Genomic DNA, 22,542 nt, shown 5'->3' with positions numbered 1-22,542 from the left:
CTCCGCCCCGCCCTGGCTCGGCCCCGCCCCACCCTGGCCCCGCCCCGGCGGCGCGGGGAGCACGCGCAGTGCGGCGGAAGGGGCGGGCCCGGCGCAGGCGCGGCGGCGGCGCGGCGCGGCACGTGAAGGTCGCGGCGCGGCGGTACCGGTAATACCGGTCGCGGGATGGACGCGCCGTCCGCCGCCGGGCTGGGCGGTGCCGACCCCCAGCTCCAGCGTTTCATCGAGGTGGAGACGCAGAAGCAGCGCTTCCAGCAGCTGGTGCACCAGATGACCGAGCTCTGCTGGGTACGGGCGAGCGGCGGGCTGGGCCGCCGGCTCCGATGACCGAGGGCGGGGGGGGAAGGCGGGGTGATGTGGGGCGGGTGGGCTGGGACGTCGCGCTGCCCCTTACGCCCGGGGGGAGGAGGGAGATGAGGACAAAACGGGGCCGCCGTGGGAGCCGTTCCCTGCCCCGGTGATCCCCGGGTAGGGCGGGTTCTCGGGGGAGGCCGGGAGGAGCCCCGGCTGGGGCTGGGGGCTAGGTGCGCCCGGGAGGGTGGGCTTCCCGAGGGAGGGTGGGCTTCCCGAGGGAGGGTGGGCTTCCCGAGGGAGGGTGGGCTTCCCGAGGGAGGGTGGGCTTCCCGAGGGAGGGTGATGCCGGTGTGCTGGAAAAGCCCGGGAGGCATGGCCCTGGGTGTGGGGTGTGTGTGCCGCCTGCCCCGGGACCGACGGCCCCCCCCCGCTGTGTGCAGGAGAAGTGCATGGACAAGCCGGGTCCAAAGCTGGACAGCCGGGCCGAGACCTGCTTCGTCAACTGCGTGGAGCGCTTCATCGACACCAGCCAGTTCATCCTGAACCGGCTGGAGCAGACGCAGAAGTCCAAGTCGGCCTTCTCGGAGAGCTTGTCCGACTGAGCAGGACCCGCGCCCCGGGGGACACCAGCCAGCCCCCTGCGAGGCCAGGCCCTCCGCCGCGCCGGCTCCTGGCCGCTCTGCAGCCTCAGTGAGCCAGGATCAGTTCTGGGGTTTAGGATTTAATTCAATGCCAGTCTCGGGGAAGTTGCAGCCAGATGAGAGCCCACGACAGAGGCACGGCCACTCCGCTGCGGGGTGACGTGCTGCTCGCAGCCGTCTTTGTGCTAGGACTCTGGGGCTACCAGTGCTATGCAGGGAGAGTTTGGAACGCACCCACTCAGCTGAACGGAGGAGCGGCGACACTTGCATCGCGGGATGCTCCTAGCGCTGATGTGAATCTCGGCTCTGGGCGAGGCTAGCCTGCAACCGCTGCCTTAAACTGTGCTGTACAAAACGAACCCTCCTGGGCAGATGCTAGCAAGCCCTGCAGGTGCCATTGCTGCACAAGTCCGGTACAGGTACCCTTAGAAAGAAGTGCTTGTTGGGCACAGTGATCATCCCAGGCAGTGTCACCACTGCAAAATACTTTCAGGCTTCCATAGGTAAATCATTCATGTGGCCAAAATTTTCAAATTGCATCACTACTCTGTCAGTACTGACTTGCTCCCTTAACTGCTTTCCCCTGGTCAATGTAATAAATATTAACTGGGTCATTTTTTAACACGAGATTCTGCTTTATTCAGGTAGATGACCACTGAGAACTGAAAGTCTGGCATTCTTGTCACTCCCCTTCCTTCCCAGTGATCCTGTTTATTGCAAAATTAGTAGGGAATGGGCATAATTGTCTTCTGGCTAGAAGGTCTGCTGGGAATTCTGATTTGTTGCTCAATTAATTTGGTCCCATAAACTTATTTCTGAGAGAGGCTGTGGCCTTTCTTCCTCTTCCCCAAGGGTTAACAGGTCCTACTGTCCTGTAAAGGAGTAGTTTCTTTAGGGAGACTAAATGCAGGAAATAAGTAACCAGCTACTTGAAACCTAATGCATCTTTACCTGTGGAGATCACTGGAGGGAGGCCTACGGCTGTGTCTTCTGAACTCTGCCCCCAGGACACAGGGAGGAGCTTTTAACTGGAAACTACTGATCCACCCTCTGGAACAGCAGCATAGCTTTTCATTTCAGCCATGTTTACGTACAGGGTGGCTCTGGGAACCCTGGAGTGACCCATTGACAGTGGCTTAGAGCTCTACACAGGAACCTGGTAAAGCAGTTCTGCACATGTCCATTGGCCAAGGGTGACTGTACAGGGTGAGTTCCTAACATGAGTAGCATGTAGCCAGCAGCCTTCCCGGGAACAAATTCAGGATGTGTTAAACAGAGCTGTGCAGATACTAACCCACATAAGTGAGGACACAGCCGTCTAGTTATCTTTCAGAAACTTACCTCAATAGCTAAGGACTCTTAGGGCACTCCTGTTCCCAGAGTAAGCAATTCCCTCTCCTGTCCCTATCTTGAGTTTCTTTTGAGCATCCACATGGTTCTTCCTACCCCCCGTAATCCTTCGGCACTGGCCCAGCTCTCGGTACAAATGTATCACTAGCCACTTGCTAACCGAACAAACTGTTTTTTAATAGAATACAGTAAGCAGGTGCTTCATGAACCTGCACAGCAGATGTTGCATGAAGAGGTTGATCCCTCTGTAAGAGTCCCAGCAGCATGTGGCAGCACCATTGAAGTTTTCCAATTTTGGCTGTATTCTGTTCTTGGATGTGAATCTGTAAATAAATTCTAGCAGAGTGAGCAAAACAAATACTTGATAGAGGAGTTTTTGAATTAATATTCTGGCTATGTCATTTTTAAAGCCATACATCCATGTTCTCTCCGTAATCTTAGCACCATGTTAGATTATTTTGTAACTGTTAATCTTCTGAGTATATTTTTTAAAAATGCTGTGAGGCCTCCCCAAATGCATGGTCTTTCCGTTCAGTAAGGGTTAGCACTGTGTTAGTGCTGCAGGCCTCTGCGCAGCCAAAGCCAGTATCCTGATGAGGGCAGATCAATTCTTCATGTAAAAGAACAGTGAAGAGGCACCAGATCCTGGGAACTGGGTAGTTCCCAGGGCTCCTGTCTGTAAGTGCAGGAGGCTGCTGTCCCCGTCAGCCTCCTGGCAGTGGCAGGTCACCCATCTCACACCTACCTGGGGCAGGTAGATGGTAACTGCCAACTCCTGCTAGTGCAGCAGGAGCTAGCAGCAGCTGAGGCAGCATGTTCAACCTTTCAGCGAAGCTGCTCAGCAGTGGGAGCAGAAAGCCAGCAGTTCAGAGGCTTCCTCACATGCCTTCACCTTCCTCCTTCTCTTCCTCCTCCGCACTTTGACAGCCTTTGTCCTCAGAGGGCAGAAGAGGCTGGTGCTGGTATGACTGATGTCTGTCTGTGCTCCTCCACGAGGTGTGCAGGTCTGCCCTACCTTGCTGCAGGAAGAGGGGCAGGAGGTCAGGGGTGAAGGGCACGTCCCTGAAGGCGTGTAGGAGAAAGATGCCAGATACAATGGTGAGGAAGCCGCTGATGGTGCTGATGATGTTGTCTAGCACCATGTGTTGCCACTCCTTGAAGAGGATGGCAGAGCACATCATGACTGCTGTGGTGAACAGCACGTAGTAAATGGGTGTGACCACAGATGTGTTGAAGATGTCCAAGGCTTTGTTCAGGTAGTTGATCTGGACGCTGATGCAGATCACCAGGCACACCAGGAGCACCCAGCCTAGTGGTTCTTTCAGGACTGGCTTCCCGGAAAAGAGTTCTTTCAGGGCAATTCCCAAACCTTTGACGCAGGACACAGAAAGCGAGCCGATGGCGGAGCAGACCAAAACATAAACCAGAACGTTGCTCTGCCCGTAACGGGGTCCAGCCACAAAGATAAGCAGAAGGGAGCTCACCAGGACACACAGAGCAAATACAATGAATCCTTGGGGAAAGAAGAATTAAAGAGCTCTATCAGAGAACAGTAGCACCAGTGACAGATATAACTGAACAGCAAGTAGAGATGGAAGATGGTGGCTAACTGCCCCATCAGTCTTATCTTTTTAGGCTTCCCCTGTAGGGACTGGGGTTAGAAGCAGAGTTGGAAGCTCCAGCCTGAGCAAAGCTGCAGAGTCCACAGCAGCTCTTGACAGTGGTGATCACAGCACCACCCCACAAGTCAGCCTGTCGGGGGATACAGCCATCCATGCTAGGAGGGGTAGGGGCATAGCCAGGCTCTGCGGCACTAGCAGAGGTTGGGGGCTCGTTGATCAGGAAGATGAGGGCGCACAGCTCTGCAAGAGGCCCAGGAGGGTGGCAGAAGGCTTGGGAAGCCCTAGCTGAACTCTGCGAGCTGTGGTGGGATAAAGAGGAAAGTGCCACATCACAGGACTGTGAGGCCCTGCCAGACTGCTTCCTCTCATGAGCAGCAGCATCTGCCTGCTGCCTGCTGCCTGCTTTGGTCTTCTCCCCGTGCTTCATTCATCCATCCCCTTTGCTTATTCTGCCACTCATACCATTGCCCAGATCATATCCTTGCAACCTGATTCATCCTCTTAACATAAGTATCAGGACTACTTGATCTTGGGTGCAACTTCTTGAATTGCTCCTTCATCTTTGCTTGAGGTTCTTCTTCACTTTTCTCTGTCTTCCCGCAGCCACACCACTGGCCACCGTGGTGTACAGGAATTCCCTCTCCTATCCCAGCACTGCCACAGGCCAACCCCTTCTGCTGACAGCTGATTCCCATGCTTTTCACTTTTTGCATCTATACTTCATAGAACATACGAGGAAAGCACACTTGGTAACTGTTAATGACCCAAGTTCTCATCCTTGCTTCAGCGCAGACCCAGTGACTGGGGAGTGTCACCCAGACTCCCTCTCTGCAAAGTGGAGTTCTTTCATCTGCTTTTCATCTACATCTTTCATCTCCTTTTTTCATCTGGGGTCAAGAGCGTGTCCTAAAAAGCCATTCTGAGGCTGACGTGTCCCCCTATGTTTTGAGCTACTTAATAAGGTGTAAATCCTCTGAGCACATGTGTTAAATGCTGTTTTGACACCAGTCTTTCACATTTAGAGTGTGGAGACCCCAGCCTTTTCCCACCACAGGAGGCAACCCACAAGCTATCCTGGACACAAGGGAATGTTTCCTCCACTGCTAGGCAGAACAAGGAACAGCTCAAGTACTGTTTAGTTCAGTCCTTCCCAATATAGCCAAGTTGTATCCTACCTTCTACTGTCGTTTCCAAGCCTGAAGTTGATGTGATAAAAAAGTAAAAAACCCTTTTATTTCAGTACCTGGATCTTTCAGCTTCTCTGCCATTGACTCCAGGCTGGAAACCTCTTCTTCCTGTGGAGCATGGATCACCATCACCGTGGAGCCCAGGATACTCAAGATGCAGCCAATCTTCCCATGAATATTCAGCTGCTCATTCAGGAAGGCAGAAGACAGAACTGCACTGAAAGAAGCAAAAAACCCCAAAACCAATTAGGCCAAGAGATGGAGTGCCTGAGGGAAGCGACAGAGGAAAACAGAGCAACTGCTTTCACTCCTGAGGGGTGGTAGGTGAGGTAAGAGTGTTTCTGAGGCTGCTTACCTAACAAGGACACTTAGAGCACCCAGTGGAGTTACCAGCGTTGCAGGGGCAAAGGCATAGGCAGCAAAATTTGCTGCTTCTCCAACTCCCACTGCAAGAGAAACCGTCAGGTGAGCATCAAAGCGGAAGGAGTTCAGCATAATACAATTTTGAGTGCAGTCAGAAGAGAAGCCTCAGTTTCCCCCAAGCATCCTGTGTTTCTCTAAGGTATGTTGTGCAACCAGGAAAGAACAGCACCAGCAAGAACAAGCAGAAGCCTGATACGAGTTCTCTTGGGAAGAGAAGACTTGTAGTTACGCATGGTGATCCTTAGCCACGTGTGACTGTGCAGCTGAGCAGTAACTACAGAAAAGTATTTCCATAATGTTCTCAAAGCTGAAAGGAGTTTTGACCAGTTTCGTATTTCTAAGCCATATTCTTCTCCTGGAACAGCTTTTACAGACTTCTAAAGGTTAATAACCAATTGTATTTGATTTAATGTTGAAAAGTGTAAAACAGAACTTCTAAAATTGCTGTAGCACTAGGCCCACGGTGCTGGATGTGCTGTTAAAATTCCATTATCTAGGCAGGCCATTTCAGAAGCACTTAATCCAACCCAGTCAGACAGCTCCTCAGCTCTTATTTAGCAGTGAAGGCTGGTAACGCATGAGACTTCAGAATATTTTAGAGTTACAATTCAATCAACAACATCCTCAGACACAGATCAAAATCAAGCAATCAAACAACAATCGTAATAATAAAACAGGACTGAGACTGGAAACAAATGCACGTACAGTGTCAGAGCGGGTACTTACTGCACAGCAGCCCTGCCCACCAAAGCCATTCTTGCAGGTACGCGTGGCCTCCTTGCCCTAAGTAAGGAAGAAATAACAAGAAACCTCATATAAAGCCACGCAAAAGGCACCTTGCCCTGTCAGAACTGCCTCGGAAAAGCAAGTGGGAGCAGCCTGAGCGCTACGTGCGAGGCTGCCATGGGTCTGCCCGCCTCGTCAGCCGCTGGCCGGGCCCAGCCGTGGGCAAGCGCTGGTTCCCGTACCCCAAAAGCAAAGGTTTCAGCCCCGGTTCTCCTGCGTTCGGAAGGCGGCGCGGGCGGCTCTGCAGAGCTTTGCTGGCCACGGCCGGCAACCCCCGCGGGAAAGCCCCACAAGCGAGCGGGTGGGCGCCAAGGCCCGGCGTGCCCGGTGGGGGCTGCCGCGGCCTGCAGCGACAGTGACGGCGGCAGCGCGGGGCTGGCCGCCAGCGGCCCGGGCCGGGCTGACGGGCCGCCCCCGCCGCTCAGCCCAAGCCCCCCGCCCCGCTCCGCCCCCCCGGCCCGGGGCCCGCGGTACCTGCCCTGGCGCGGCCGCGGCGGCACAAGCGGAGCAGTCCCTTCTTCTTGAGGATGAAGCTGCCGCCGATGAAGGCGCTGGAGGCCAGGGCCAGCCCCAGCCCCACGTAGAAGCCGGCCCGCCCTGCCGCGGCCGCCATGGCAGCGCCGCCGCTTCCGGTGCGCCGCCAACAGCCTTCCCCGGCGCCGGGCGGGCGGAGCGGGGCGGGCGCACCGGGCCTGGCTTCCGTGCGCGGCAGCGGCGGGGCCGGGGTGTCCGTGAGCGGCCGGGCGGGCCCTGCCCGGGCTGGAACCGCGGCGGCAGCGCGGCCCCGGGAGGCCCCAGCGGCCCCGGCCCTGTGGGGACGCCCGGCCCCGCGGCTGGGGTTACCTTGCAGGAGCCTCTCGGCAGCGAGGTGACCGCGTCGCGTTGTGCGAGCCGGAGAAGGCGGGATGAGTAAGAGCAAGGACGATGCTCCGCATGAGCTGGAGAGCCAGTTCGTGCTGCGGCTGCCGCCGGTAAGGGCCGGGGGCAGCGGGCCGTGTCACAGGCCGCGCCGGCGGGTACCGGGCTGAGGAGGGGCTGGCAGGGGGCCTGAGGCGAGGAGGGGGAGACATCTGCGGCCTGGGCAGCCTAGGGCCACCCGTTTGGGCAGATTTTCCATGGCCTCCGCTTGGGAGGAGCGGCTGCACACAGAGCAGGAAGCTTGGAAGACAACTGAGAGGGTTAGGGAGGAAAGTTGTGCAAGTCCAGAGCTTTGGCGGGTGCTGGGTCTTCAGGTGCCGTGGCCGTCAGCACAGGTGATGCTATGTGTTAGGTGCTTAAAGTGAGCCTGTCCTGCTGAGAGCCCGAGGGGAGCTGTGACAGCCCCTCGAGCTGTGGCCCGCTGGCAGGGTGCCTGTGGCAGCCCCTCACCCCACCGCACTGTCGCAGGGGGTGAAGGGCACTGGGAGCAGCGGAGCCACAGGGTTAACGCATGATGTTGGGAGAAGGGTACAATCTTCACTGACCCTTACATTGTTTTTCTGCATCGGGATGGCAGGGGGTTTAAAGCTGGGTAGGTTGAACAGAAGCCTTAAGTGGTTTTCAGGGAAAGCGCACGCTGTCCTGATGTAAGTCTGTCCAACCTTCCTAGGAATATGCCTCCACTGTGCGGCGGGCAGTACAGTCCGGGAATGTCAACTTGAAGGACAGGCTTACCATTGAGCTACACGGTGAGTGAGCGGCATTGGGGCATCTTAAAACTCCTCTTGACTGTCCACAAGTGAAACTGTGCAATTTGCATGCATTTTCCTGTGAAATTCCCTCTGCCCAGGAATGTATTGCTCAGTTTAATTGTTGAGTAACCGCAGTAACCTGTCCCGTGGCTTTCCGCAGCGGATGGGCGCCATGGGATTGTCCGTGTAGACCGGGTGCCGCTGGCAGCCAAGCTGGTGGATCTGCCCTGCATCATTGAGAGCTTAAAAACCATTGACAAGAAAACCTTCTATAAAACAGCGGATATTTGCCAGGTATGGGCTCTCCTTGCCTGCCCCAACAGCTTGATTCCTTGCTCCCCTCTCCAGGAAAACCCTTCTACACTTTGGCAGCTAGACACTCTGTGTAATGGGGCAAATTTCTGTATTCTCACAGTATTAGCAGTTTAAAATTCCCCACTCAGCTTGGTGTTCAGAAATCCTGTTTCTGAAGCATGAAATGTGATGGTCCTTGTAACAGCTTAACTGCTGCTGTTAGATATAAACTGAGCTGAGCATGAAACGTTGTGGTTTTCATATCCCATGCCCATCAATCCCTTTGGCTCACAACATGCAGTGGGCATCACTATTCATTTTCCAGAAAAGCTTTCACATCCTTTTGTTCTTATGAAAAGCACCCTTTGTGTTTTTGTGGGGATTCCAGATGCTTGTTTGCACTGTGGATGGTGATCTCTATCCGCCTTTGGAAGAGCAAACTGTGAGCACTGACCCCAAGGCAAACAAGAAGAAGGACAAGGACAGGGAGAAGAAGTTCATCTGGAACCATGGCAGTGAGTATAGAAGCTGTGCCAGAGCCCTCCATCCCATCATCCCAGTGTCCTCACAGCTGTGCAGGGGGGGCATTCACCACTGCCATATTCCAGCTGTGCTGCTGCTCTGTTTTCAGTGCGCTCTCTGTTCCTGAAGGGAGCATCTCCCTTTTGGCACGCAGCTCTCCTATTAGACCGTCTGTCTGACATGTGCAATCTGTTTCCTCTGTCACAGTCACTCTTCCCCTGAAAAACGTACGGAAGAGACGGTTCCGGAAGACAGCTAAGAAAAAGGTGAGTTGCTTCTCACACAGGTGCAGGTGCAATAACTAAGGGATAGGAAGGCAGAGACATTAGAGCTGTAACTGTCTATTAGTCCAGAAAACATGGAACTTCTTGACATTGCTTCACATATTTCTGTGCCTGAGATGAGGATGAAGGGAGGGTAATGGATTTAAATGCTTCTTTGGGTGCTTCCTCCATGTTTTCCAAGATGCTTCTGAAGGGAGTATCCTCTGTGCAGAGAACTGCTGGACTCCATTCCTGCTGCTGCCTTGCCATAGCATATCTCATCCTGCTCATAGAGAAGAAAGGAAAACTTGCATGGAAATGAGGCATCACTCATTCTTGTTTTCCCAGCTGAAATCTTCTCTCTATGCAGGGCCTGTTCTCTTCCCCAACAAGCAACACTACAAATAGAATAACTGTCATTTCAGCTGAGGGAGTGACAACAGATGGAGCTCAGATACTGTCTCTGTGCATATGCACAAGCCAGGCAAAGTGTTGGGGAGATGCAGCACCATGAGGCTTGGAAGACTTGTTCTTCTCTGCTTTGCAGTTTCTGAGAACAGGATGAAGTGCTATTTTGCATGACATTTGAGAAACAGATTACTTGAGACATTCTTACAGACTGTAGGAGAAGTTTGATGTCACTGCATTAAGATTTCTGGCCAATTTAAAAGTGAAAAATGAAACCTTCTTTTGAGTGGGATGGGAAGGAGTTGAGTTGACCATCCATCAGGAAACAGCACCTCAAGGACTTTCTGCATACACATGGAAAGTCTTATTTCATAAGTAGTGTAAGTAGAAAAGTGAGAGAATACAACCCACCAAGCAGCTCTGTACAAAAAAGATAGATTGCTTTCTGGAGGTGCATAAATCACTTTCAGAGTAAGCATGAGCAAAGGCTGAGCAGAAAGCATAAGAGAAGAGAGGCTTGAAGTAGGGCTGTGGAGGGTTGGAGTTGACCAGCAGCACGCACAAGGCATTTAACAATGTCTCTGTTCTCTTTCCCCTCTCTGGCCCAGTATATTGAGTCTCCTGATGTGGAAAAAGAGGTGAAGCGTCTCCTGAGTACAGATGCTGAAGCTGTCAGTGTTCGTATCCTTTTAGGAGAAAAAGCGTTCCAGCTGGGGACAAGAGACAAGGAGATAAGCACACAAGAGGAACTGAAGTTTTGGAGCTTCAACTTTGCCTTGTTCAAAGCTCATTGTTTCTTCATAGTGACTTACCTTGCAGACTATACTGAGCAGGAACTTCAGTAACAGCAGGGGGTTATGTTACTGAACCACAAAAGGGGGCTGGGGTGTTCATCCTGAGTATTCCTAGCTGCAGGGCCAGGCTTGTTGGAGGGGCAGTGATCTCCTGGAGTTTTTAGCATTCTTTTGTTGTACTGCATCTTTCATGTTCTTCTTTTTCCCTTAACTTGTCTGTTCCTGCTCTCAGGCTGGGAAGTCATTGCTGAAGATGAAACAAAAGAAGTAGACAACCATGGTTCTCTCACCAGCCTGGACATTTCCTCCCCAGGGATGGCGGGACATAAGCAAGGCCATGGCTCCTCAGGTGCAATGGGGAAGGCTGTTGTTTTCTTTCTAGCCACTAAGTAATCAGTTGGGTCCATTCTGTCTGGGGTAAGCCCTAACCAGAGTGAAGGAGAGAGGGTGTTGAGACAGGCACCCTGTACTGACATGGTCCCTGGCAGGCAAAGGGTGCTAGTAGGTCATCAGCTGTGTTTTTCCTCTTCCCTTTTGCACCCTCCTAGAACATGATGAACTGCGGGAGATATTTAATGACATCAGCAGCAGCAGCGAAGATGAAGATGAGAGGGATCATCATGATGACGAAGACCTGAACATCATGGACACTGAGGAGGACTTGGAGAGGCAGCTGCAGGACAAGTTGAATGAGTCTGATGGGCAGCAACAGGAGAATGAAGGGTCCAACCAGATAGGTGAGTGGGTGGCAGAGCACAGCAGAACCACTGGGGTGCTAAGCAGGCTGTGCTGCCCAGCTCTGCTGCCGCTCTGGGTCTGAGCTCACTCTCTCTTCCAGTCACGGGGATCCAGAAACAGATTGACAACCTGAAAAGTAAACTCCAGGAGACCCAGGACAGGAGGAAGCGTCAGGAAGATCTCATCATGAAAGTGGAGAACCTAGCCCTCAAGGTGAGAGCTCTCTAGGGGTCTTTTCAAGTCTTCTGCTTAGCACTGGTTTGCCATTAGATTCAGCAGACTGATTCAGCTGCTGCCCTGGAAAAAACAGAGGCATTTGCCTGCTAGGTTAAAAATAATTGTGGTGTGACCGTACACACTCAGTGTTTCCCCATGGAGGCAAAACAATCCATAAAACTGCAGGAGATAAGGGACTGGCAGTGCAACTTGGGGCTTGCTGCACCATTTAACATGTGCCAGCACCCATTCAGCTGAGAATACACTGGTAACTGTGGTCTGGCATATTTGTCTCTGCAGACCCGTCTCCAGGCTGTGCTGGATGAGTTCAAGCAGCAGGAAGAGCGAGAGAAGCAGCAGGTGAGGAAAATCCCACAGTGGAGTGAGAAGTACTGGGGCACAACACGGTTCTAGGCTTGGCCTCTGAGAAAGTTTCCTGAATCTTGTGCACCAGATTCCTTGAACCCCAGTATTACGGGTCACGTGTGGATGTATCTCGTCTGTAGTTGCATGGAGCTTCCTGAGGGATGAGGTGTAGGAACTGCGGTTGATTGCAGCTTTCCTTCTGGAGGAGCAGTAAGCCAAGACGTTTCTAGTCAGCAGTCCAAGGCTGCTAGGATTGCTGCCTGGGGTAAAACATGACACAGAAACCCACTAGCACCCATATACAAGGAAGGCAGTAGCTGTAGGATCTTGGCAGGTTCCCTGCCTAAGCGCTCTGCTGAGTTTCAACCAGGTACCAAGGCAGGAGGTTCCCACTCCCAGGTTCCTGTTGTGTGGCTTCACCTTGTGAAGCTGACTTCTGTCGCAGAGGTACCCAGGCACAGCTCCCCGCGATGTACAGGCAAAGCAACCACTAGTGCAGGTGGGAAGGTGTGCAGAAACACAGAAGTGCTTGGGTTGGAGCTGCCAGGAGCCCCAGCCGTGCCTTACTGTAATGCCTCGCTCCCTTTTCCAGATGATGTCCCTGCAGGAGCAGCTGGAGTCCCTCATGGAGAAGTGAAAAGTGAGCCTTTGTACCCGTGAGCAGAGCTGGAAGTGGTGTTCATCTGCCATGCTCAAATCTTTGCTCTAGTCACACACCTTTGCTGCCAGATGTGCTGCTGGGCAGTGCTAGAGGCTCTGTGTCCAGAGCTGCTCATGCTTATGTTGTCCTGGGCTTGGCTGGTGGAACTAAAGGATTGTAAAGGATCATCGTGCCTGTGAGAGTAGCCAAAATACTGGGTTTACAGTAAATATTCAGCACCATTCTCCCACGGGGGTTTGCTTTTCCCTGGGACAGTGCAGTGCAGCTTTCTGCATCTTACTGACTCTTGGATTTGGTAGCCTTGTAGGAACTTGTTCTTGTGTTTGAGGAATGCTTGTGTCTGCAAACGAGACTCAATAAAGTACCATTTCCAGCCCTGGTCTGTTCCTCCATGGTCTCTGGAGCACAGACTAGCGTTGCCTCCTGCCCGGTTATGCCTGACCGCATACGCAGCCCCTGGCTTGTTCTCACACCAGCATTGCGGGGCTCCTTTGCTGAAATGCTCCATGCATGGCTGGGTCAAAGGGAGACTGTGTGTGAAGGGGACCCCGTGACCTGTCATTCTGTAGAAGGAACAAGGCGCTCCTGATCAGGGGGTTTCTTTAATTCCTCACAGACTAGGCAGGCAAATCCCAGATTAACCTGGCAGGGTGGAAAGAGGATTAGAAAGGCAGTTCCAGAATGTGACAGAAGGTACCACGGGCTTCAGTGAGGGTGTGCCACGGCAGGACACCTCTCTTTGCAACCCGGAGGGCAGGAGAAGGGGAGAAGGCTTCCAAGCTCTGCCTCCAGCACGGAAGGCAAAAGGCCAGTGGCACCCCTGGGAGATGACATGTGTGTCCAGATAGTCAAGAAAGGGGGATACCCCGAGGAAGACGTGGAGCTCGGGAAGGGCCAGAGTGCACCTGTGTGCATGTGCCTGTGACCTGCTCCTGGGGGCCAGCAGGAGCAGCCATGGAGGAAACCTACCTGCTGAATGTGGAAGGGGTCAAGAAGAAGATTCTGCATGGAGGCCAGGGGGAACTGCCGAAGCTGCAGGATGGGAGCAAGGTAAGTCACCTTGGTTGTTAAACCAGAGCCCTAGAGAGGAGCGGGTCTGACACCGCCATCCCTGCCCATTAGAGTTAGTCCTTGATCAAAAGCCAAGCTCCAGGTCTGTGGTATGGGGAGGTGCCATCTCCAGGAGATCCCTCACAAGGAGGTTGCGGGACAGGCTGTTTTGGGCATAGGCAGCTACACTGTCCTCACAGTGACAGCTGGCGTTGCCCACTGCCTTCGCCTTGCATTGGTGCTGTTACCCGGCTCCTGCCTCTGTCCCGGTGCCATCAGAGCTCAGCAGCCACGATGGGGTGCTAGAAATCTGCCTTTCCTGACATGTCAAACAGGAGTGAGAGGTGCCAACGGGGAGCTCTTGAGGGTTTCTGAGATTCCCTAGCCTGTGGGTATGGGCAGATCAGCGTGGGTTCTGCCAGGTCCTGGTGCGTGCTGTGGGAGCTGTCTGTACTGGGTTATAAAGGGGGATCCAAAGAGAGCAGCAAGAGACAGCACTGATGGGCGTTAAGACGCTCCACCATCTGCTTGCTGTCTAAGGCAAGTGGGTAGGAGGCACAATCTCCTGCTGCAGATGGAGAGCTGCCAATCAAACCAGCGTGTCGCTGAGAGCAGGCTTGGCCCTGCATCCTGGCCTCGTGGCAGAGGGATTTGGGGATGGAGGGCTCTCACTGCGCTGCCTGCCCCAGCTCAACACTGAGCTTTCTCCGGGGCAGATCACCTTCCACTTCCAGACGCTGAAGGATGACTTTGAGCGAACAGTGATCGACGACAGCCGGGAAGCTGGCATCCCCATGGAGATCATCGTGGGCAAGATGTTCAAGCTGGAGATCTGGGAGACGCTGCTCAGCTCCATGAGAGCCGGGGAGGTGGCCGAGTTCTGGTGTGACACCATCGTGAGTGAGGGGCCCACGGGTGCCCACTCCCCTCCTTTCTGTAGAGCCAGGGCATAGTACCATGCACCCCAGAGATGCTCCAGCCTTGCCTAGTGCAAGCACAGGGGGAACAGGTGTCACTTAGTCATGGCACCAGAGGGGCTGCCCCAGAGGAGAGGGGTGCAGGCTGGCCTCATGCAGCTGAGTGGGGTGCTCCCCCTCCTTGCAGCACACAGGGATGTATGCCCTGGTGTCCAGGGGCATGCGGAGGATTGCGGAGGGCCGGGACCCCCTGGAAGGGCAGAAGCACCGCTGCGGCATGGGCAACATGTTTGACTACCACAGCACAGGCTATGATGACCTGGATGAGCTGCAGCGGACACCGCAGCCCCTCATCTTCATCATGGAGTTGTTCCGGGTAAGGAGGAGAGGCAGGGATGGCTGCCAGCGCAGGGGTGGCCAGGGCAGGCAGCTCAGCTCCTGCTGCCCATGCAGGTGGAGGAGCCCTCAGCATACAAGCGTGACACTTGGGCCATGAGCAAGGAGGAAAAGCTGATGGCAGTGCCTGTGCTGCACAAAGAGGGCAACCGCCTTGTCCTCCTCAAGGAGTTTGGGCAGGCAGCAGCAAAGTACCAGGAGGCTGTCATCTGCCTGAGGAACCTCCAGGCCAAGGTGAGCAGGACCTGGCCACCTCCTGTCAACCCAGCCTGATGTTTTGCAGCAAAGCACTCCCCTGTGGGCCCTGGGTGTGCAGGAGGGGATGGCCACAGCTGTGAACTACTCTCTGTGGCTTCCTGGGGCAGGAGAAGCCTTGGGAGGATGGATGGCTGAAGCTGGAGAACCTAGTCACGCCACTGGTGCTCAACTACTGCCAGTGCCAGCTAGAGCTGGGCGAGTACTACGAGGTGCTGGAACACACGACAGAGCTTCTCCAGAAACACAATGGTACCTGTGCCCTGCATCCCATGCTCCCCTGGGGCCTCTGTCTTCTAGGTCCCCCATCCATGACAATGCTCATCCCACATCCCTCTGCCTGTGATGGTACCTATGTCACCTGGATCCCCATGTCCACTGCAGCACCTGTGTCCCAGGTCCCCCTGCCAATATCCCTGGGTCCCCCAACCCATGATGGTACCTGCACCCTGTGTCCTCTAGGTGCCCCTGCCCATGATGTTGTCCCATATCATTTAGATCCACCTTGCCCATGATGATCCCTGCACCTCATGTCACCTGGTGCCCCACAGGGGTACGTGCACGGCCCGGGTCCCCCTGCCCCTGATGGTACTCCCACCTACAACCGAGTCCACCCCATGTTCCCCTGCCTCTGATGGTACCTGTGCTCCAGGGCCCCTGGGTTCCCAGGGTCCCCAGCTCCTGTGGCTGGTCGCCCTGAGCTGCAGGACCCCTACTGGGGGCTCTCCTCTCCCGGCAGACAATGCCAAGGCCTATTTCAAGCGGGCGAAGGCCCACGCTGCTGTCTGGAATGAGCGGGAGGCACGGGAGGACTTCCTGCGGGTGGCTCACCTTGACCCTTCCATGGCAGCCGCCGTGAAGAAGGAGCTGAAGCAGCTCGGGGAGAGGATGAGGAAGAAGCATGTGGAGGATCGGAAGCGCTACCAGGGGCTTTTCCAGGGGCCACGGGCCAGCAAAGGGCAGGAGAGCGGGAAGGTGGGTGGTGAGGTGATGCTGCAGGAAGAAGCACCCCAGGGTGAGGTTGGGGTCCTGGAGACCCCTGGGCAGGGGGAGCAGGGTGCTGAGACCAAAGAAGCAAAACAGCCATGGGCAAACCAAGGAACCCCTAGGGCCGGGAGTGAAGGTGCAGTGCCAGGAGGAGAAGCAGCCCAGGGACAACCTGCGGGGATGGAGTTGGGAGCAAGGGATGGGCTAGGGGAAGAAGCAAACCTGGGCACCTGTGGGACAAAGCCAGAGAGCTGGGAAGCAGAGGAGGAAGATGAGAAAAAGAAAGAGGGGGAAGAGAGGCAGAAGGTGGAGGATGAAGAAAAAGAGGAGAGGCAGGACAAAGAAAAGGTAGAGGCGGTGGAAGAGGAAGAAGAGGAGAAGGTGGAGGAAGAAGAAAAAGAGGAGAGGGAGGATGAGGAGACGGTAGAAGAGGTGGAGAAGGAGGAAAAAGAGGAGACGGTAGAAGAGGTGGAGAAGGAGGAAAAAGAGGAGACGGTAGAGGATGAAGAAAAAGAGGCGAGGAAGGATGAAAGCATAGAGGAGAAAGTGGAGGAGGACAAAGAGGAAAAGAGCCCAGCAGCAGAGGTGCAGAAGGAGGAAGAAGAGGAGGTGGAGGATGAAGAAGAAGAGGAGAGGGAGGATGAGAATGCAGAGGAGGAGAAAGTGGAGGAAGATGAAGTGGAAAAGAGCCCAGCCACAGAGGGGGAGAGGCTGGCTGTAGGGCAGTGTGGGGCAGCAGCGGGGACAGGGGCAGCAGGACTTGGGTGGGGGCTGGAGTGGGGAGCCAGTGGGGCAGAGGGAGCTGTCACAGGGAGCACGGCTGGGGCAGAGGGACAGGAGCACCCCCCTGCCCCATTGCAGCCAGGGAAAGCGGTGATGCACCCCCGGGGCAATGCGGCGAGAGCAGAGCTTGAGGCCACAACCCTGGGGCACAGCCAGCCCTGAGCAGGGCTGGTTACCGCGGCATGGGGGAAAGGCTGCCGGGCTGCTAGCAAGCAGGCACAGCACAGGCAAGAGGGCTGCTGTACCCTGAGAGGGAGCGCCAGGGCTGGGGACTGTCCCCGCAGTGACACGGGAACAACTCTACCTTCACCCCACCGCCGGCACCCTGGCCCCACTGTGCAGCAGCGCCTGCTGCCTCCCTGCCCTGCCTCATCAGCTCCAGCGCCTTTCAGCTGGGTCCCGCTGAGCTTTGCTGGCTCAGAAATAAAAGCTCTTCCCTGGCAACATGTACTGGATTTGTTCCTGGACGTGACCGGCTTCCCTGATGACAGCCCATAGCTCCTGCCTTGCCCAGGAGCCCACAGTGCAGGGATGGGGATGGAGCATTTTGCTCTACCCACGAGAGGGGGATTTAAAGAGGCTGCATTTCACCCCCATTTGAGCTCCTGAACCTCTCCCACGTGAGACCTGTCCCTCTATGTCCCTGCAGTAGCACCGTGTCAGGCCTTTGCCCAGCACCGCCAGCCCTTCCAGACAGCGCTGAGAGCAAGTCCAGCCCTACAGGTCCCTGTCCTGGGCAGGCTTCTCCCCAGCGGAGGCTGGGCTGTACCCTGTGTGGTGGGGAGGGCCCGAGGCCCCCTGGCCTTGCCCCAGGGTAGTCCTCAGCTGAGTCCCTCATGTGCCACAGAGACACGCGGGCAGTGCTTGGAGCACGCGCCTCTGGGCGCTGGAGACCTGATGGGGCTCCAGGGAGAAAGCACGGAGGGAGAGGGCTGCCTGCCCAGCATCCCACTGCTGCCTACACCCTTCCTGGGGCTGAAGGATTTCCTACAGCAGAAGTTCCCAGGCAAGGAAGAGGGACTGTCCCCACACAGCTCCTTTCCCAGCCCCCAGGCTGCTGTGTGGCCCTGAGCAGACCTTACTGGAAGAAGATGAAGATGGTGCTCAGGAGACACACCTGTGTCTGGGGAGCCCAGAGCTTTGGTCACAGCTTCTGCTCTGCCTTGAATGGCGTGGACAGTCAGGGTGATACAAGGGACAGGGACATCCATGTCCCAGCAGCCCTGCAGGAGCGATGCCAAGATGGCACAGTGCTGGGAGCTGCCCTGACTCAGCCGAGGTGCATGGATAGAAGAGGCCAGAGCACCAATCCAGGTCTCAGTATCAATACAAATTTATTCTCTTTCCAGAGCAGAGATTGCATGAAGCAGCAAGGACAGCAGCACCACAGTACATGGTTACCAGAGCGTTAGCCAGCCTGCTCCCCTCCCTGCCACATCCTGGCTCCCAAACACAGCCTGAGCACCCAGCCTGGCCGCCGCTGCTCCCTGCCCTGGCACTGGGACCAGCAGCTCTGCCCTCATCCTGCCTTTTCCTTCCTCCAGCTCCCCCCAGGCTGGGTACTCCTGACCTCACGCTCAGGCCAAAACTCCGCTCCTCCCCACACTCCCCCCATCCTGCCACTGGGATAACAGGGGGTTCCAGCCAGGTCTTGCAGGCTGGCACATGGTCCCTCACCATGGTCACACAAGCAGCCTGACACAGAACATGCTTACAGCCAGCCTAACGCCAATGCCACTGTTACTGCACTCCTGCTGCTCACCCTGGTGTGAGAGGGGGCGGCAAGGACAGCAGCCCGTGCCACTGTTAATGGACACTGCAGCACAAGACCCCAGACACCTGGCTGTAAGGCTCACACCATCTCATCCCCGGTGTGGGCACTGCTTTGCACCTCTGCCAGCACACTGACCGCACAGCCGTGTGCCCCCACACGCTGCCTTGGTTTGGATGTCCCCAAACAGCTCACCACCACATCCCGTCACAGCCAGCGACAACAGCCCCGTTCCTGTCCTCACAGCAAACCCTGTTTTGGGCAGGATGCTGCTTCTTCACACCTGCATGCAGCCCTGCCTGTGCCCTGCCCTGCCCTGCGAGCTCAGGAACCTCTTCCCTCCGCAGCCCTTGGCCCCAGAGCACCGGGGCAGTCTCAGCCTCTGCTCTGGGGCACCCCACGGCACATGACTCTACCTCCTTCTCGACATAACACAGCATGAGACAGACAGCCCGAGGGAGCCTTTGGGACCAGGAGCCACCACTGAGCTACCCTGCCACCTTTGAAGAACAGCCTCCCCCACTGCCCAGTGGGACTCACCTGCTTCCAACGAGTGGCTCCAGCCCCTCAACCCAGCTCAAATTGGGGGACAGCAGCAGGGAAGCTGATCCTTGAGGGTGGCAAGGAGGTGCCCTGTGTGTCCTGCTGCCTGCCCACACCACTATGCTCCTGCATCACAGCCCAACATCCTGGTGGCTCCAGGGCTGGAGAAACCCCTTCGTGCAGCACTGTGGGGATGGGCAGCTGCAGGAGCTGAGGCTTCCCAGGGATGGAGCCAGGCGCAGGCAAGACAGGCTCTCTGTGCCATGGCAAAGGCACAGCTCCCCAGGAGATCAGACAGGATGGTACCTGCTGCCAGCCCAGCCCTCCACTGAGCTCCCCTCACAGCAGCCCTGCTCCCAGGCAGCATCAGCAATGGGGAAGGTGCTGGTCCCCATGGGAGCAGATGCTGGGCTGGACTGAAAGTGAAGGGCAGCTACACTTACAGTATTAGAATTTAATGGAGTGAGTCCATGAGAGTATTTAAGTACAGAATATATATATAATATATATAGAAATATATGCAAATTAAATGATAAGGCTCTGTTATAAAGACCCTCTCAAGATAAGGCTACTAGCTGGGCTGAAGCTCTAACATGGACTCATCCCTACCCCATAACCTCGCAGCCTCTCCCCACCAGATGGTATGTGCCTGTCTGGCTGCAGAGCCCTGGGTGGCAGAGTTCAATCTGTAAGGCTGGCAGCTGGATGCTATTAGAAAGAGTTCTTTTAAAAACTGTGTGGCTCCAGGAGTGCTTGTGTGCTGATACAGGAGGCCCCTGGACACAACTGAGGAGGAGCAGGATGCTGAGCTCTGCATCCCCCGAGGGCTGCGGCAGCAGCCCATGGGTGCTGAGGAGACAGGCAGTTTTCACAGCTTCAGTTCTTCCTTCTAAACCTTTCCACCCAGGCTTGGATGCTGTGGCCGAGTGGCCGAGCCAGCCTCCTGAGGAGTCCACAGTCCTGCTCCTGCATGACCTATGATCCCCTGAGATCTTCTGGAGCTGGCAAGCATCCTGCGTGACCAGCTTGGAGGAAGTCTGTGCAAGGTCTGCTGCAGCACAGGGAGCATGGCAGGGAGAGGAGGGGGAGGAAAGTAGCTGGTTAGGAAAAGCCTCTGGCTCACAGGAGGTGTTAGATAAGGGAGGTCATACCTGAAAAAGAAATGGAGAGGTCAGAAAAATAGGACCTGGAGCCACCTGGTTAGCATGGACTTGCTGCAGAGCCAGAATACTGCTCAGGAATAGCAGAAAGTGGGTAAGGGTCTCCATGGGCAGAGAGGGAAGGTCTCCCCTGCCTTGTGTTAGTGCTGGCACCAAGCAACGTCTCCTCCCGGCACGCACACGGGCAGCCTGGGCGCGGGACTGAGTGCTGCTCGCAGGCTGGAGCACAGAGGGACAGCAGAAAGAGCAACACCAAAACCCACTGGGTGAGCGGAGTGCCGTTCACCGTGCATCCCCCAGTCCCCACCCCTGCGGGGAAGGGCTGTCCATGAGCAGGTAGGAGAGCTGGCACTATTGCTTCCATTTCAACAGGTAACTGGGGCCTCAACCTCTCTTGGAGAGGGGTCTGGACAGGGACAAAGCAAGGAGGTGGCTCAAAGAGATCGCTGCAAACTCAGTGGTGGCAGGTCTGTCCATCTTCGCAGCGGGGAGCCCCGCAGGGTGCAGGATCCCAAGGAGGGGAAGAGGCTGCCTTGCAGCTCGTCTGGGGGAATCTAGTTGGTCCGTACTCTTGGCAGCTCTGATGGTCTCTCCTTGTAGGTGCAAACCCGCCTCCTCATTCTCTGTGCCCAGGGCACACACCAGTCCTAGCAGCGCCGCAGCATAGCTCTTGGCTGTAGGCACTACAGGCGATCAGTGGTCGCAGGGAAGCTGGGATCGGGGCAGGGCTCCGTGGGGCAAAACCTCATCAGAGGAAGCAGGAAGAGGCCAGAGAGGGGGATTTCACTCTAGTACCTCGAGAGTTGGGGAAGGCGCTGCGCAGCTTCTCCATGATGTCTTCCAGGCACACACTGACTTCCTGGGTTTTGGCTTCCACCTCATCTGTAGCGGGAAAGAGGAGAGGGGTTGGGGTGGTGATCAGGCTCTCTGGGCATCCAGCTCGAAGGCCACCATCTCTGCAGGGTGGGCACAGGCAGCTCCCTGCAGCATTGAACCAAGGGACTGGGGCGAGAGCTCAGCCCAACCCCAACCCTCACCTGCAGCTCTAGTGTCAGGGGTGCTGTGCTCTTTCTCCTTTGCCTGGCTGCCTTCAGACTGATGTGGAGATGAAGCCAAGGAAGAGGCTGCTGACCCGTTGGCATCGGTCTCTGCTGGAGGCTGGAGAGAGGAGGAGGATTGTCATGATCCTCTGTCCTCGTCCTCCCCTGCTTCTGACCATCCCTTTCTGCCACTGCCCCAGCTCTGTTACGGCAAAGCCCACCCCAAGGATCCTCGCTATGGGAAGAATACCTGCAACAGCAGCTCCCTCAGTCGGTGCAGCTGGGACTCCAGCTGCTTGTTGTGGTCCTCCAGGATCTGCATGCGGGTCTCCAGGCGGCTCTTGTGCTGCCGAAGGATTCGTGCCTCTGCCAGGAGCTCATCATTACGTGGGTCTTGCACTGATTCAGGAGAGCCTGTAGCCAAGGTTGGAGACTCTACAGCCTCATCATGCTGCCATTTCAAACGCCTCAGCTCTCCCTGGAGGATCCTGCAAGATAGCCTAGGTCAGCATCACCACTCTCCTTTCTAGAGACTGCTGGAAACACCCGACAGCTGCATACTGGGGATGGCCCATGACTCAGAGACAAAACACCCCTGGAGGCTTTGCCACGTGTGAAGCTTGAGGACCAGCACACTCCTGGACTTTGTCCCTGCACGGCAGGGTGGCCTGCCTGCAGCCCTAGGTGACTACAGAGACATGCAACTGCTCCCTAAGAGGCTGAGAACCTAAGGGCAGGGAAAGCATGTCCTCCTGAGCTGATCTGCCTTGCCTAGAGCCTCACCTCACGTGGTCCAGGGCAGCACCACCACTGTTTGCAGGGGCTCAGCGACAAGGGAGACAGTAGTGCCCTGGGGTCACTTCAGCCAGTTTGGGGTTCAGGAGGGGAACAGGTTCTGGTGACAGGGGCAGAAACATTTAGGGAACAGAGTCTTCTCCCTTCCTCAGACAGCACACCCTCACTGAGTGCTCCCATGAAGGTTTTAGGGCTCCAGTGTAGACACCCTCTAAACAAGCCCACCCAGCTTCTCCAGTCCCCACCTCCAGCCCCAGCAGCTACCCCTGGCTCCACTCTGATGTCTACCAGGCTTCTCCAGTCCCTTCCCCTTAGGCTATAAAGCCCACTTTCAGAGCTGCCCATGCTCCTACCTGTTTTCATCCTCTAAGTGGGCCAGGATTCGCTCCAGCTCTCCCTTGTCATCCATGTTGAGGCTTCCTGGAACCTGCTGGCTGCCCCCAGGCTCTCTGTCGGTGATGGGGCTGGAATGGCGCAGCAGGTACTGGTCCTCATCCCTGTGGCAGCAGGTGGAGAAACACCTTAGTAAGGAACATCAGTCTCACGGGAGTTGCATGCCCTTGGGGAAGGACAGTTTGGAGGAAGGTGATTTCATATGGGAGCTTTTTTT

At 55.8% G+C, this 22,542-nt stretch overlaps 5 protein-coding genes across 10 annotated transcripts in view; 3 read left to right on the top strand and 2 right to left on the bottom strand.

Moving 5' to 3' along the window:
- Positions 1 to 71: 71 nt before the first annotated feature.
- On the top strand, positions 72 to 1,557 carry TIMM8A (translocase of inner mitochondrial membrane 8A). The gene is made up of 2 exons (XM_056359255.1): positions 72 to 288; positions 735 to 1,557. Exons 1-2 carry the CDS (start codon positions 166 to 168, stop codon positions 894 to 896), a joined length of 285 nt encoding a protein of 94 aa, XP_056215230.1. The 5' UTR covers positions 72 to 165; the 3' UTR covers positions 897 to 1,557.
- Positions 1,558 to 2,441: 884 nt separating this feature from the next.
- On the bottom strand, positions 2,442 to 6,999 carry LOC130158581 (magnesium transporter NIPA2-like). Its single transcript, XM_056359252.1, has 5 exons — positions 6,778 to 6,999; positions 6,244 to 6,300; positions 5,450 to 5,540; positions 5,151 to 5,311; positions 2,442 to 3,798 (listed from the first exon to the last, which is right to left on the bottom strand). The coding sequence occupies exons 1-5, from the start codon at positions 6,914 to 6,916 to the stop codon at positions 3,164 to 3,166; spliced, it is 1,083 nt and encodes a 360-aa protein (XP_056215227.1). The 5' UTR covers positions 6,917 to 6,999; the 3' UTR covers positions 2,442 to 3,163.
- A 25-nt stretch (positions 7,000 to 7,024) lies between these two features.
- Positions 7,025 to 12,614, top strand: TAF7L (TATA-box binding protein associated factor 7 like). Its single transcript, XM_056359253.1, has 11 exons — positions 7,025 to 7,274; positions 7,892 to 7,970; positions 8,134 to 8,267; positions 8,656 to 8,782; positions 8,997 to 9,055; positions 10,069 to 10,141; positions 10,487 to 10,603; positions 10,803 to 10,991; positions 11,093 to 11,205; positions 11,509 to 11,568; positions 12,167 to 12,614. Exons 1-11 carry the CDS (start codon positions 7,209 to 7,211, stop codon positions 12,209 to 12,211), a joined length of 1,062 nt encoding a protein of 353 aa, XP_056215228.1. The 5' UTR covers positions 7,025 to 7,208; the 3' UTR covers positions 12,212 to 12,614.
- Positions 12,615 to 12,890: 276 nt separating this feature from the next.
- LOC130158579 (aryl-hydrocarbon-interacting protein-like 1) lies at positions 12,891 to 17,046 on the top strand. Of its 3 annotated transcripts, XM_056359249.1 has the most exons (7): positions 12,891 to 13,285; positions 14,002 to 14,181; positions 14,390 to 14,578; positions 14,656 to 14,832; positions 14,964 to 15,105; positions 15,593 to 16,221; positions 16,282 to 17,045. In XM_056359249.1, exons 1-7 carry the CDS (start codon positions 13,190 to 13,192, stop codon positions 16,783 to 16,785), a joined length of 1,917 nt encoding a protein of 638 aa, XP_056215224.1. In that variant the 5' UTR covers positions 12,891 to 13,189; the 3' UTR covers positions 16,786 to 17,045. The 3 variants fall into 3 exon arrangements, with proteins under 3 accessions (XP_056215224.1, XP_056215223.1, XP_056215222.1); XM_056359248.1 differs by having other exon boundaries at positions 14,020 to 14,181; positions 15,593 to 17,046; XM_056359247.1 differs by having other exon boundaries at positions 12,892 to 13,285; positions 15,593 to 17,044.
- A 405-nt stretch (positions 17,047 to 17,451) lies between these two features.
- Positions 17,452 to 22,542, bottom strand: part of DRP2 (dystrophin related protein 2) — a 34,786-nt gene continuing 29,695 nt past the window's right edge. For 3 of the 4 annotated variants that reach the window (XM_056359242.1, XM_056359245.1, XM_056359244.1), the window contains 4 exons: positions 22,286 to 22,429; positions 21,388 to 21,625; positions 21,135 to 21,255; positions 17,452 to 20,979 (listed from right to left, as the gene is read on the bottom strand). In XM_056359242.1, the coding sequence (XP_056215217.1) occupies positions 20,846 to 20,979; positions 21,135 to 21,255; positions 21,388 to 21,625; positions 22,286 to 22,429 (637 nt within the window). In that variant the 3' untranslated portion in view covers positions 17,452 to 20,845. The remainder of the gene's footprint in view (positions 20,980 to 21,134; positions 21,256 to 21,387; positions 21,626 to 22,285; positions 22,430 to 22,542) is intronic. The other variant, XM_056359243.1, reaches the window with a different exon arrangement.

Source organism: Falco biarmicus, chromosome 14 (genome assembly GCF_023638135.1).
Source record: "Falco biarmicus isolate bFalBia1 chromosome 14, bFalBia1.pri, whole genome shotgun sequence".
NCBI lineage: Eukaryota > Metazoa > Chordata > Aves > Falconiformes > Falconidae > Falco > Falco biarmicus.
This window is presented reverse-complemented; position numbering and strand designations above follow the sequence as displayed.